Source organism: Neolamprologus multifasciatus, chromosome 20, assembly GCF_963576455.1.
Source record: "Neolamprologus multifasciatus chromosome 20, fNeoMul1.2, whole genome shotgun sequence".
Taxonomy (NCBI): domain Eukaryota; kingdom Metazoa; phylum Chordata; class Actinopteri; order Cichliformes; family Cichlidae; genus Neolamprologus; species Neolamprologus multifasciatus.
The window spans coordinates 8,520,218-8,535,285 of record NC_140458.1 but is presented as its reverse complement, the minus strand read 5'-3'; the positions used below and the strand labels follow the sequence as shown (position 1 = coordinate 8,535,285).

The 15,068-nt window shown below is 39.4% G+C and overlaps 1 protein-coding gene across 2 annotated transcripts; it reads left to right on the top strand.

Annotated features, from left to right (window-relative positions):
• Nucleotides 1–5,869: 5,869 nt before the first annotated feature.
• Nucleotides 5,870–9,545, top strand: LOC146494352 (ubiquitin-conjugating enzyme E2 variant 1-like). Of its 2 annotated transcripts, XM_085146610.1 has the most exons (4): nucleotides 5,870–5,964; nucleotides 6,954–7,102; nucleotides 8,029–8,154; nucleotides 9,131–9,545. In XM_085146610.1, the coding sequence occupies exons 1-4, from the start codon at nucleotides 5,943–5,945 to the stop codon at nucleotides 9,275–9,277; spliced, it is 444 nt and encodes a 147-aa protein (XP_085002736.1). In that variant the 5' UTR covers nucleotides 5,870–5,942; the 3' UTR covers nucleotides 9,278–9,545. The 2 variants fall into 2 exon arrangements, with proteins under 2 accessions (XP_085002736.1, XP_085002735.1); XM_085146609.1 differs by lacking the exon at nucleotides 5,870–5,964 and having other exon boundaries at nucleotides 6,608–7,102.
• Nucleotides 9,546–15,068: the final 5,523 nt, after the last annotated feature.

Sequence of the window (15,068 nt, the reverse complement as noted above, 5' to 3'; positions counted from 1 at the left end):
GAAGGTAACCTTCTTAGGTTGACCAGGTTAAAGGCTTACTTGTTAAGCTTAAAGTAGACAGATTAATGATCATTACAGTTAAGTTTGCAGCCAAAGTTCTGCTTTATGTTACGTGATATTCCACTTTTAGAATCCTTCATACTTGATTATATAGGATTATTTACCATAGGTCAGCAGCAGGAGTACACTGCAGACTGCATCGTGCTTGTAGAGTATTATGAGAAGCAGTTTTGTGTGCGCTTGGTAGTGTCATTTTGCTGGTAGATGGATGGTGTGACTGCATTAAAGTTTAAGGCCCGCTTGAGTTCTACTCCTGTAGTTCTTCTTGGTCAGTATTAGGCAAAATGTTTGTGCACTGTTACACTGCGGTGAGTGAACGCGTTAGAGCCTTTGCAGACAACTTTTTAAGTGGGAATCTTGGCGTTGGCTTTGCTGGATGTTTCAGTGCTTCAGCAAGTTGCTTTTTGTGATCTTATAGAGGTAATGGCAGTTTAAAGGATGCTTTGTGCTTTTATAAATCAGCAGAATAGAAAAAAATAAGGATGGAGGGTGGAAATGATAGATATGACACGCCGTAATTCATTTGGAAACTGGCAACTTTATTTTAAATATGTATGATGAGCTCAGAACGAACCCAAACCATAATAATCTTTGCTTGGAGAAAGACTGGACATCTGTTGGTGTGTACGGCTTTCATGGTGAATAACCTGGTTGTGAGTGTGGCTCTAACATGCATAAGCTTTCTTCTTACTCTCCAGATGATCTCAGGATTGTGGTTAGATGAATTAAAGTAATTGTGAAAATACAAATTCCTTTTTTTGTGAAGTTAAGGCCATTATTTCAGAAGTAAAAGTCATATACATCAGATTTTTTTAAAAATCCAGAGTAGTCACATTATCGTAGATGCTTTCTGGGATCTATTGTTACCATAAATCAGTACAGTTAACTTGGCCACTTGTTATTGAGGTAGAATTTGTGATCGAGCTGTATTTGGATTTTCCGCTTAGAGACAGTGAACTTTCAGCAGTGGATTTGAACGGTGTTTTGCGACAGTATGTGGTCAATTAAGTATTTTTTTTTTGCACCTGAAAAATTTAGTGAGAGCAAATGAAGATGTTAGTAAGTGAGATGGGCAGTCGGAATCTCTCCTGTAATGGTCCTCGGACTTAATTGAATCGCCTTATCCTCTTGCCAACAATGTGGGAAAAGAGTTCATTGACTGACTTTAAATTGCTCATGATTTGACTCTTGCTTCTTCTGAGGTAAGGTCCATGTGGATGTTGTTGTTGTTGGTTATGTACACCGGTGGTGGGGATGGAGTTTTAGATATCAGATTAATGCCTTGATGCCTTTTTGTTGTCTTCCAGTTGGAGGACTTACAGTGTAAATAATATACTGTATTTATAAATAAACTAATAAACATATTTCTGTGTTTTTCTTTCTGTTATTATTATTATTATTATTTAGTTTAAGGCTGGGAAAAAAGTGTATTATTTAATCTGTTTTAGGAACCTGTGACAATTTCACAGGGTAAATGGTTAATGGCCTGTATTTGTATAGCGCTTTACTAGTCCCTAAGGACCCCAAAGCGCTTTACACATTCAGTCATCCACCCATTCACACACACATTCACACACTGGTGATGGCAAGCTACATTGTAGCCACAGCCACCCTGGGGCGCACTGACAGAGGCGAGGCTGCCGGACACTGGCGCCACCGGGCCCTCTGACCACCACCATTAGGCAACGGGTGAAGTGTCTTGCCCAAGGACACAACGACCGAGACTGTCGGAGCCGGGGCTCGAACCCGCAACCTTCCGATTACAAGACAAACTGCCAACTCTTGAGCCACGATCGCCCACGTACACAAGTACACAGAACATCACCTTCTCATACATCATTTTAAAAAGCTAATTTGCATATACAAGTTTTAATTTGAGTTATATTAGCAAATCTTTTTGCAATGTATTCCTTCAAAATGTATAGTGCAATTTATTTATTTATTTTACATGGGGAAAAATCACACCGATAAAAGTCTCTAAAACTTGCAAAAACTCACATATCAAACATGATACACTTAGCATTAAAGGGTTAAATCAACTGCTTGATTGTGTTTATATTTGCCTAAGTAAAGACTTTCTCACCATAACTTTTTGCAAAAAAGGTACAATAATCGGCAGCATCTGATGGTCTTCTGCCGCTGCTACAGGTACTTGTATCAGTGGTTAAAACATCCACTATGAAAAGCGTATTAATAATTAATGACCCTGTCTGTCGACACATTTACTGCTAATCGATGCACTTCTCACAGACGCAGCTGTCATGTTACATTCCAGGCTTCTGTTTATTCCAAGTAAAACAAACACTTTAAATTCACTTATTCAATTAATCCTGTTCAAGCAGAACAGACAAATTATTCTGCACTCAGTTCAACTACACCATATTGAGGAGATTCTACAATAACAAAAGCATTCAGCAGTCATTTCATTAGGCACACCTGTTCTGCTGCTTGTTAATGCAAATGTTAACCAATTACATGGTACAAAGACAAATCTATTAAGTGTGTAGACATGGTCAAAACGGCCTGCTGAAGTTCAAACCAAGCACCAGAATGGAAAAGAAAGGTGATTTAAATGTTGATGCCTGACGGGCTGAGTATTTCAGAAACTGCTGATCTACTGGGATTTTCCTGCACAACCATCTCAAGGGGTCACGGAAAACGATCTATGTGAAAATCTGTGTGAAAATGCCCTGTTATCTCAGAGGTTAGAGGAGAGTGGCCAGACTGCTTTGAGCTGGTAGGAAACTAAGTCAAACAACCGTTTTATACAACCAACGCACAACACGTCAAACTTTGAAGCAGAAAATAACCCAGGTGCCACTACTGTCAGTTAAGATCAGGAAACTGTGACTACAATTCACACGGGCTCACCAAAATTGGAAAACAGAAGAATGGAAAAATAATTTGCCTGATCTAGTGTCTTTATTTTCTACTGTCACATTCAAATGGCCAGGTCAGAATTTGGTAGAAACAGCTTTCAAGCATGAAAGCATGGATCCATTCTGCCTTGTCTCAACACTTCAGGCTTGTGATGTTTATCTAATGGTGTGACGAATATTTTCTTGGTACCCTTTAGAGCCAAATGAGCATCTTTAAAATACCACAGTCTGCCTCATTATTGTTGCTGACCATGTCCTTCCCTTCATGACCACATTGTATCCATCATCTCTAGAACAGTGAATGACTTCACTGTTCTCAAATGGCTTCCACAGACACCAGATTTGGGTTGTGGTGGGATATCATGGATATTATTGGATATCCCAATTCTTTGATCTTTGGGCTGAAGGAAGAACAACACTCGGTGTATAAATGCTCAATCAACAATCTCATCAAAACAATTCTCTTTATTCCATACACACTTTGAGCATTACAAACATCCAGACAGGAGGGTGTCCGCCAGAAGTGTCTGACCATTTCTCACATTCTTATAGCTCCGGCCCCCCTTTGCACTAAGCATTCACATTCACGCCTCTGTCAGTGCGATCCAAGGCAGCTGTGGCTACAATGTGGCTTGCCATCACCAGTGTGTGTGAATGACTGAATGTAGTGTAAAGCGCTTTGGGCTCCTTAGGGACTAAGTAAAGCTCTATACAAATACAGGCCATTTACCATTTACCATCTTTCTCTCTTACAGCGCCTAAGTGACGGCCTTGGCTTCCTGTTTTATCTCCTCCTGATGAGATGGGGCAGAAAACCTCTACAATATGTTCTGTTCTCTTTGTAATCAGAAAAGGAAGGCCATGATTCGACACAAACAGCATATCTTATAACTCAGCAGTATAATGCATCATAAAACAGTGTAATGATTTCACAATCTTTAATCCAAGGAATAATGTGGCCTATAGCCGTATGATGATTCAACAATTCTTTGATTAGAAGTAAAAGGTGGCATAAGATAGTATAGTAATCTCACAATATGCACCCAACAAACCTACAGCAACTGTGTGATGCTGTCATGTCAGTTAGTAGGGCTGGGTTAATTGATGACAGGGTACACCCTGGACAGGTCGCCAGTGTATCGCAGAGAGACAGACACCATTCACACTCACACCTATGGACAATTTAGAATCATCAGTTAACCCAACTGCATTCAAACTCCACACAGACAGGCTCCTGTGGAGTCAAACTCAGGACCATCTTGCTGTGAGGCAACAGTGCTAACCACCGCGCTGCCCTGTGAATACTTGTGATCAATAAATGATCAAAAGGGGGGGGGGGGGGGGGATGTGATGGCACTGGACAGCTGCTGTACTCTGTACTGTTTTCTGAGACCTTTGCCAAGGCAAATTAAAATCTCACAGAGACAACTTCTTTTGTTTCAGATTTCCGTATCAGCTGATACTGACATAACAGTGTCACACAGTTGCTGTAGGTTTGTTGGCCGCATATCCATGATGTTCCACCACATCCCAAAGGTTCTCTCTGTGAGATCTGGTGTCTGTGGAAGCCATTTGAGAACAGTGGGCTCACTGTCATGTTCTAGAAACCAGTTTGAGATATTGTGAGCTTTGTGCTTTATCCTGCTGGAAAACCGACATCAGATGATGGATACAATGTGGTCATGAAGGGAAGGACATGGTCAGAAACAATAATGAGGCAGACTGTGGCATTTTAAAGATGCTCATTTGGCTCTAAAGGGTCCAAAGGGTACCAAGAAAATATTCGTCACACCATTAGATAAACATCACAAGCCTGAAGTGTTGAGACAAGGCAGAATGGATCCATGCTTTCATGCTTGAAAGCTGTTTCTACCAAATTCTGACCCGGCCATTTGAATGTGACAGTAGAAAATCAAGACACTAGATCAGGCAAATTCTTTTTCCATTCTTCTGTTTTCCAGTTTTGGCGAGCCCGTGTGAATTGTAGCCACAGTTTCCTGTTCTTAGCTGACAGGAGTGGCACCTATTGACGTGTCGTGCGTGCAAGCTTAGGTCAACCTTTTGACACCAGACTCCACAGCTTACTTGCTATGTAATAAGCCTGCAGTCAGTCAGTGAATGACCTAATCAAACTTGGCATGCTTTGATCTATCCTTGCTAATTAAGGGTTTCATGTTTTAATCTCTCACAGCAATCTTTTTCTTCTAATATATTGACACTCCCCCATCTTTGTTATTTTAATTGTGGCCTTTGCTTTCAGAAATACCTTAATTTTTCATTCCCCATGGAGCTGAGGGTGCTGTAAAATGGTTTAAAATCAGTAGATGTAGATGCACATGCACAATACATATACCTACCTACCTAAAAGTAGATGTGCATGCTGATTAATGACCTCTTTTTAGTTTCAAAGAGAAATAAGGGGTACCTGCAGAGGCCCATCCTCCTCCTCAGTCATGCTGGATTTCCACAATTTCTGCAGAAGCACAAAACTCTGACCTAAATTACATGTATACTGATTTATCATGCAATGTGAATAGAACTAGTAGAGAATTACATGCTACATTTGAAGAAAGATGATTGAAAGATATACCATAAAGGCAAAATTCTGGACAAACACTATTGCCTTTGGAACTGGTGGATTTAAAAACCCCTGGAGCAAAAGGGCAGTTAATAATATCTCTATTTAATGAAATGACTATTAAAATAAGCACAGTTTTTTTTTGATGCTCTGACAGAATTAAATCGTTTAATATAGTAACCTGCCTTGGAAAGTATGCCAGGTTAGATTATCTGTAAGTTAATGTGCTACTCTGACGACAACAACAACAACAACAATAATAATAATGATGATTATTATTTTAACAGTTCCGTTTTATACAGCCACATAGCTAATCAGTTTGCTTAAAGCAACAAAGGAAGCGCCGCTGCTGTCTTCTTGCTCGCGCACGCACCGCTGGCTACAATGGTAAAAGTGCGTGCTCGCTCCCGCTGTGTAGCGACAAGATGGCGGTCGCCGCCGGATCAGGTAAAACGGTTGAGACGTATTAATCACTGCGAAAAGCTATTTTTGAACAGTGTTGTCAATGAATTTTTACCGCGTACCTGTTAGATTTTATGATTAGATGGATTCTGCATTGAGGCGCCGTGCTATGTTGTGTTATTACATAAAAGCTAAAACAAAGCTGAGGAGAATGAATAGGAAGCGATGCTAGCAGCTAAGCTATCTTAAGTTAGATAAAAGGACAGCAGGTCTTACTTCAGTGCTGTTTTATGGGCGTGGAGCCGTTACTCGCCAGCCATCAGCAAATATGAGACATTGCAACTTGCTTATGCATTTGTGTATTCATTTATACATTTTAATTTAATAGTTTAATTTAGGATGCTGCTTAAATTACAGCATCCTGTTGTCAAACCACAGCACCGCCACCCCACCGGAAAATGACAGCCTGTTTGCGACATCAGATTATTTACAGGCGCGATGTGTTGCAAACCGGGTGTGTAGCGTTACTTAAATGTCATCAAGAAATGCGGGTGAATCCCGCAGTAAGACGGTCTTCCTGCCCGGCTGCTAAACGTAAACAGTGACTGTACGTTTTCCGAGAGCTCATGAGGGAAACATGACCTCCGCTGAGCTTCACTGAGCTTCTCTGGAGACGCCGGTGAGCTGAGCTGAATTGCTGCAGCAGCTGGCAGTGTGACTGGGTTTGTTTGGATGGCTCTGTTAAGGGTGCAGCCTCGTCGTATCTCACTGCGGAGGCCAAGTGATGCGGCACCGCCGGAGCCAGATGCTCAAGTCTCACAGGACGTGAAAATAACACCTGCTCTTATCAAAAGGCTCACGTAGGCTGCGCAGCTGAGGCGTCCCTTATTTTTTCTGTCTTATTGAGTCATAACTTAATAACTGCAAGTCAATTTTGTCTGGCACACTGCTGGCAGTTTTATTTAGCTTCGTAAATCTACCTGTGGCTCTGGAAGTTTGCATGACTGAATGGCTGTGTGTTTGCCCACAAACAGGCGTTAAAGTTCCTCGCAATTTCCGGCTCCTGGAAGAGCTGGAGGAAGGTCAGAAAGGTGTGGGAGATGGAACGGTGAGCTGGGGCTTGGAGGATGATGAGGACATGACCTTAACACGATGGAGAGGGGTGATCCTTGGCCCCCCAAGGGTTAGTGGTGCCATTTTTAACACCTGGATGAGGACTTTGCAGGAGCAGGGGAGTGTTGACCAAAAGATTAACAGTTACTTAAACCAAAGGTGTCAGGTTTGATTTGTGCATGGCATGATGTTGGGGAGCAAATCAGGTCGTCCACGTGAAGAAGAGGAAAACATCGAGGCACTAACACTACTTTGCAGTGCTTCGAATAAATGTTTTTGAATTAAAACAGAATAAATGTGAAGCAGAAGCACAATTAAACTCCTGACTAAAGACCAAATATCGCATAAGTTTGCAGCATAATGTTGTTTTTGACTGCTGACAGATGTCCCAGTATCGTTTTAGTTAATTTTTAATTATAGGTATTTATAAATACTTAGCACTGCTCAGTGCTAAGCTGTAAAGTTGAAATGACCTATATGAGACTGTTATTGAAAATGCTGTTGTTAAATTAATGACTGCAGTCCTTTGAGGACCTCTTTCACAGGACCATGGACATTACCGTATGTCAGATTGCAGCTGGGTCAGCCAGTTTGTCTTCATTTACTGTGCGACTGGGTAAAACTGCAGCAGTGCTGTCACAGTTACAGCCTGTATGCAGGGACCATAAAAAAATTCTGGCATACCACCAAATGTTTTGGCCAGAGCCAAAAATTGTAATAAAATTAGAAGTTATGTTAATTATAGCAGACATTTTTGTTGATTAGATTAAAGCAAAAGGCACAGATTTGTGTAAAAACAAGGTACCGCAGACTCTTTAAACTCTCCCCAGGGCCTTTGTGAGTCAGGAGGAAAAAAACCCCTACAAGGGTATTTCCTGCCTTAGTTTTCACATGATGTTGTTGCACTTAGTGAACATTGTGTACTTTTTTTTTTGTTGTTCTTCAAAGTTTGGTGTGCTGTCTTCTCACCTCTCCCTAACTTTCTTTGATCAACAGACAAGCTATGAAAACAGGATGTACAATCTGAAGGTTGAATGCGGGCCAGGATACCCAGAATCACCACCTTTTGTCAGATTTGTGACAAAGATAAACTTGAATGGCGTGCACACCTCCAACGGTGTGGTATGTGAATTATTTATCATTATTCTTCAGCTTGATTGGCTCATTTTGGATGCACTCTGTGGAAGGAGCATCATATCTGCTCTGTGGAGTCAGATAAACAACTAATCAACTAGCTTAAACTGGCCTATCACTGATATGTCAGGATATGTTTCGTATCATCTTATCATTTAATACTCTCACTTACTGTTAGAATATTGGCTGAAATATCAATATAAGATTTTATTTACTCCTTAAAAGTCCCAAAAGGTCCAGCTCTGCAGTTGTCTGGTTATGAGTTCATATCATCTTGTTTAGAAGACGGCCATTGCATCCATGGAACAAGAGAATAATAGATGATTTACATTATGTACATCTCAATCTTTATTCAGATGTTTTAGGATTTTCCAAGAGTTTTTTTTTTTTTTTTTTTTTAAGATCTCAAAAAATTGGTAATATGTGGGATCTTTTTTCCTAACTTACATGAGCACCATGCAAGTTAGGAAGAAAGACGAGGGCTAGTTCAGCCTTCATTCTTATTTAAAAACCCACTTTCAGACTTTTTTTTTTTTTTACTTTTAATGCCATATAATATAAGAAATTAATATTATAAGAGATTTCAGGCACACTGCTCTACCTGTAAACACCCACCTGCTACTCAAACCTTTTATTTTACGTGGCAAAACGCGGGGGGCAAAGGATAAAATTGCTTGATTCAGTCTGTGGATAAACTGAGAAGCTGTTCCAAGGTAATTCATTAAGGATCGCTGTGAGCTATGGATCATGCAAAGCGACACTAGTCTATTTGGAAATGGAATAGATACAAAGGTCCCCTTTTTTGCACGTAAATAACATGACTTCCTCGCTTGGATGGATCTGAACAATGAAATACATTTATTAAAAAATAAATAATTTTTAAAAACATTTTGGTGCTTTAAAAGGGTAAATCCAAGATGGGGGATAATTACAATGTCTAACTGCATCCATCTCCACCCTGCAGGTTGACATGCATGCAGTGTCTGCGCTGGCCAAGTGGCAGAACTCCTACAGTATCCGGATGGTGCTGCTGGAGCTTCGACGGCTCATGACCTGCAAGGAAAACATGAAGCTTCCTCAGCCACCTGAAGGGCAGATCTACACCAACTGAGCCCCTGCTACTTTTGACTCCATGTTTTCTTTTTGTTTCCCACTTGTTCCTCTCTCTCTGTTTTGCTTTCATCCCTTTATCCCATCCCCCGCCATGTGACATTCCACCTCCCATCAACACCTTGGCTGAATGCATACACAACAGAAAACTTATGAATAGAAGCAGATACATGCAGATGTACACACAGACACTGCTGTAAACACACACACACACACACACACACACACACACACACACACACACACACACACACACACACACACACACACACACACACACACTTATTAAGCCGTCATAAGTCATTCCAGCCCTCTGTCCTCTCCTATCACTGGAGCTCTGGGTGGACTCGAGTCTTCAGTCCACACCAGATACGATCATTTGAATACTGTACATCTTACTAATCTTTTTTTTATTATTATTATTTGTTTAAAAATGCAGATTGTACAATAACATAAATAATATTGAGTGTATCTCGTTGTGTGTTGACTTTTTTTGTATACATATCTTCACATCGATGCATGGGTTCTTCGAGGATAGTTCTCCATCAGGGTGCACATCTGAAACCTCTTATCCAAAACACATTAAATTTTTATTTTTATTTATTTATTTTTTCATGATGAGATATTTTATTAAGCCTGTGTTCACACGAGCTTATGAAGAATTGACTGGATCTCAACAAGGTGGTGCACATGATTGTTAAAAGAAATTCTGTCTAAGAAAGGTCCAAAGTGAGCAATGCATATTAATGCTACTATACCTGATCTTAAGCATATGTACTGTAGGTCTGCATTTAAACCATGCTCTAAAAATATAAAGGAAACAAGCTACCTCTTTTAAGCCTGTATAAAAAAAGAGCAACTATCTAATGTGAATGTGTCTTGCTCTTTCTCTTTCATAAATCCAAATTCATGCTTATCACATGGTTGTGATGCTCGATCTAACTATACAGGGCGGGGCATGTGAGTATGAAGTCATGCAAGTTTACAGGAAGAGTGACAATGCTGTTTAAATGTTCTTTAATCACCTTAGCAGTTGCGGTAGAAGATATGTAGACATGTAATTCATTTAACAGGAAATTTCCCCCCTCAGGCCATATTTACACAGATACACAAATCTTGCATTGCAATTATATTTAATATACCTTGATAAGCATGAAGTAACATCTCATGTTACTCATGTTGTTTTGGCAACTTTATGGTAATTGAAATAATTAGAAACCTGAATAATAAAATGCACTGTCAACCAAAAATGTTCAATTTAATTAATCAAGATTAAATAAATGGGGTTGTGCAAACGGACCATTTGTTCTAATTTTGACTAATCCTAAAGGGCCTTACTAAGCAAGACACTCAGTGTAGAAAGCTTCAGTCCCTGTTCAAATATAGTGTACTAGTGCCTCTCAAACATGACTAAATATTATAAAAAGTTATTTTTTTGCAATTTCATGTGCAATAGGTCAAGCCTTTTTATCTTAATTTTGATCATAGCTTGTCGCTCATGAAAATTAGAAATCCAGTAAATGAGTAGTTTGAATAAATCATTATTTTTACAGTATAAATACTGCAGACTAGTACATGACACCACTATGATGAGTGACTATGCTGATTTGAAAGATGCCTGGATGATGACCATTGACACCCTTAAGCCACCGAAGGTCACTGCTGAAAAGGCCGGCTGTTTGTAAAATAGTGTATTAAAGCATATTACGGGAAAGTTGACTGGGGAAAAGACTGATAGGTAAAGACACACAAAACTGATGACTGCAGGCTCGAGAAGAGTTCAAGATCTTGAACTCTTCTCGAGCCTGCAGTCATCGAAGGAGCTTCACAAGAAATAAACTGAGGCTCTGTATGTCCCCCAAGAACCACCACGCACAGATGTCTTCAGGAAAGAAACTACATCTATCGCATTTCTAATCTAAAACTACTCCAGAACCAGGGACAATGGCAGAAGCATCTCGCCTGGACTAAGGAGAAAAATGAACTGGACAGATGCTTCTGATTTATAAAATCAGGTCCTAAAGTCTGGAGGGAGAGTGCAGAGTTACAGGATCCGAGGTGCTTGAAGTCCAGTGTGAAGTTTCTGCAGCCTGTGATGATTTGGGGTACCATGCCATCTGCTGATGTTGGTTGTGTTTGGTTAACTGGAGCTATAAGCCAAAAATAATCAAAATGAATAAAACAAACAAACAAAAAGCAGAAAGCCACCACAGCTGCTGAGCTCCAGGATGGATTGACGTCATTTGCTACAGATTCTGTCCACTGAGAATTTATTCCCAGAGAAATGATTCAAATTACATTAAATTTGTTTCTCTAACATCTCCAAAATGTGGTCTGGCTGTCAGTTTGCATAAAGGCTGAGCTGACTCTACAACAACAGACTGTAGCCTGGTTACATGCTAAAAAAAATCAAGCCACAAACACCTTTAAAGATGTGTGACTGGAAATGATAACTTCCTCGAAAACACCATTGTTCTCTCACTTTGTTAAACTTACAAGTGTTTTTTGCTCTCAGCTTAGAATATTTTAGCACGTCTTAGAGTTAAATAAAGCCTGACTCTACTTCTAGTACAGAGTGTGCTTTCTGCATTAGTTACAAGTGATAAACACACTTGAAAAAGGCAAAAAGGGACAAAAAAAAAAAAAGAAGCTTTGTATGATATTATATACATTTTTGGCCTTTTATACATCTACCACACAGTACTCAATTCTTTTAAGCATGTGGGTCATGTGTGTGACCTGGTGAAGTTCACACAAAACATCAGAATGTTTGTTGGTGTCAGAAGGGCTGATCAGAGTATTAAAAGAAACTGTTCAGAAACTACTGGGATTTTCAAGCACAACCATCTCCACAGATTAAGTGGCATGTTCTGAAAATAAGAAAATATCCAGTGAGCTACAGTTTCTACAGTTCTCTGAAGAAAAAACCTTGTTTAAGTGGCCAAACTGCTTTGAGCTGATAAGGAGGAAACAGTAACTCAAATAACCACTTGTTACAACCGGGCTGTGCAGAAGAAAATCCCCAAACTCGCACGTTAAAGACGAGTGTCACTCCTATCAGTTAAGAACATAAAATGAAGCTACAATTTGCACAGACTGCCCTAAACTGGACATAGATCCATCCTATCTTGTATCAACAGTTCAGGCTGCTGGTGTAATAGTGTCGGGAATATTTTCTTGTACCACTTTTGGCCCCTTAGTACCAAGTGAGCATCATTTAAACCCCACAGGCTGCGGCTGAGCACGTTCGTCCCTTTATAACTGCAGTGTGACCATCTTCTGCTTCTAGCAGGATAACACATCACTTCAAAAAATCTCAGATGATGCCAAACTGGTGTCTTTAACCTAACATTCAGTTTACTGTTCTCAAATAGCCTCCACAGTCACCAGATGTCAGTCCAATAGAGCACCTTTGGGAGGTAGTGGAACAGGAGATTTGCGTCATAGATGCTCAGCTGACAAATGTGCAGCAGCCGTGTGACGCTCTCAAGTCAATGTGGACCAAAATGTCTGATGATTGTTTCCAGGACCTTGATGAATCTGTGCCACGAAGGATTAAGGCAGTTATGCAGGCAAAAGGGGGGCCAAGCCATAATGAGAAAGATGTACCTAATCAAGTGGCTGGTGAATATATAGTCAGTAATATTGGTTTTAAAAACTATCCGGCAATGCCAAAATACTAAGCTCCATATTTATTAATATCTGCTAGGACATGTATCATACAGTTTTGTGATTCCTGTGATGTTAAAAAAAACCCTGCCCTTTGAAAAGCATTTATTTTGAAAAGTCTGATAGAAATAAATGCTGCTGATACAAGAGGAGTGCTTTTCTGTAGTCACAGATACTTCAGTTTGTTTTTAGGCTTACCAAAAACTGTAAAACTCCACGCGCATGAGAACCTGTTGTGGTTTTAAAGATGGGATGAAAATAGCAAAAGTAGATGTAAAAAGATTTAAGTGTCAAGCAAAATTAAAACAGAAAGCAGAACTGACACACATGAGCTGTGAGAAAGGAGAAGGAGAAAAAACAAGCACCTGTTTGTCTGGGCAGATTATGCAAACTAAAAGCCTAATTTTGTTTGATGAGAACTTGTTGTGGAACACTGTTTGTGCTGTTTCACGGAGACACTGGGAAAACACAGGGAAACATCATCATCATTAGGCTATTATTAATGAAATCCTCCTCTGTAATGAGAAGTCAAATGAGTCAGTGTTGGTGGTGCTCTCAGGCATCCAAACAGGTCTGAGCCGGTTATAAAACAACCTACTTGACTGTTTTGCACTAACAGGAAGTGAAACATAAGTATGTCAGTACAAGTTTTGACAGAGCCAGCACACGTCATCACATCAGTCATCTCTTAGCCCCTGGCCACAGTTCCTCCTGTGTGTAATTCAAATGCTCATTAACTGCTTTTAAGGGTCCTGCCCATGTTTGTGGTTGATTTCAGGTTTCTGTAAAAACCAGCCTCAGGAAGCCTTTTTTATCTTTTCAATCACCGACTCTGTTGCCTTAATTATAGCCTTATTTTCTTGATTGATTTGTATGTTATTTTATCATTTTTAAACCCTTTTTATCCTGTATTTTCTTACAAAATGTAAAGCTAGTTACATCTTTTACTTTGCTTTATACATAGCAAATTAACACAGTGCTCTATTATGAATAGTATTATTCTTGCTGCTAATATTATCATCATTGTATCAATCCAGCTGAAATGTCGGCACTTCCCAAAAAGATACTGTTTACCAAATAAGACAGTCCTTCATCAGCACAGTATATTGATATATTTTGGTTAATTCAACTGAATAAATTTAATTTTATAAATATTCATCCTTGTTCAGCAAGGGATGACTCCTACTGGCGTTGTTAATCCCAACATCTTTTTCCCGTTACTCCATCAGGAAGCTCTACTATTAGAGAGACTGTAATGATATTTAAAAAACATTATCTTTTAATAAATAATTAAAAAAAACATGACAATTATGGCATTTATTATTATAAAATTTAGTCTTGACATTAATGTAACTTTGAAATTAATGATGTTACTGATCTGTAGTGCCATCTTCAGCTCTACACTTTATTTCCTGGACCACATGTAGACCTCTGTGACATCAGTGGCCTGAACTAGTAAAGCCAGCATGATAGCCTTTATATGAAATTGCCCACCCCTCTAAACGCCCGCTTAGTTCAAATGTGGATGTTACATTTACAAGAAGAGCAGCCTGAGATGTCTGAAGAAAGATTTTAACCATGTGTTTCAGCGAGTCTACAGGAACTGCTTGCAGCTAAGCAACACAAACAGCATTTACTGTGTTTATGAATCAGATCTAAATCTCTCCATGACCAGGAACAGAAGTGCATTTTATTTTTAAAAAAAGGAATAAGCACCTACACTGCAGTTTGGCACTTTGTAAAGGTATCCAACTGGACCCTCTGACGGGCACAACACGATCAGTTGTATATTATACAGCTAATGTTTGCATACTCACTCTCTAACCTCATTTGATGACCACTAAACATGCAAAAAAAATCATCATGTTTAAAATAAAACAGCTGCAGATTAATAAAAACAGAGTAAACACAAATTTGCTCTTAAGTGTTGAGGGCAAAAAAAAAATCCCATAAATTAATACATTTAAATAAATGAATGCAGAGATAATGCAAACATGATTCAAGTTTTTCCCTTAGCAACTTTCTGTTATTGCTTTTCATTTGACTGAAGTTATTGCGCAAACATCCGAAATTTTGGATGTTTAAAAAAATATCACCAGTTTAATTTATATTTCTTGCTTTGT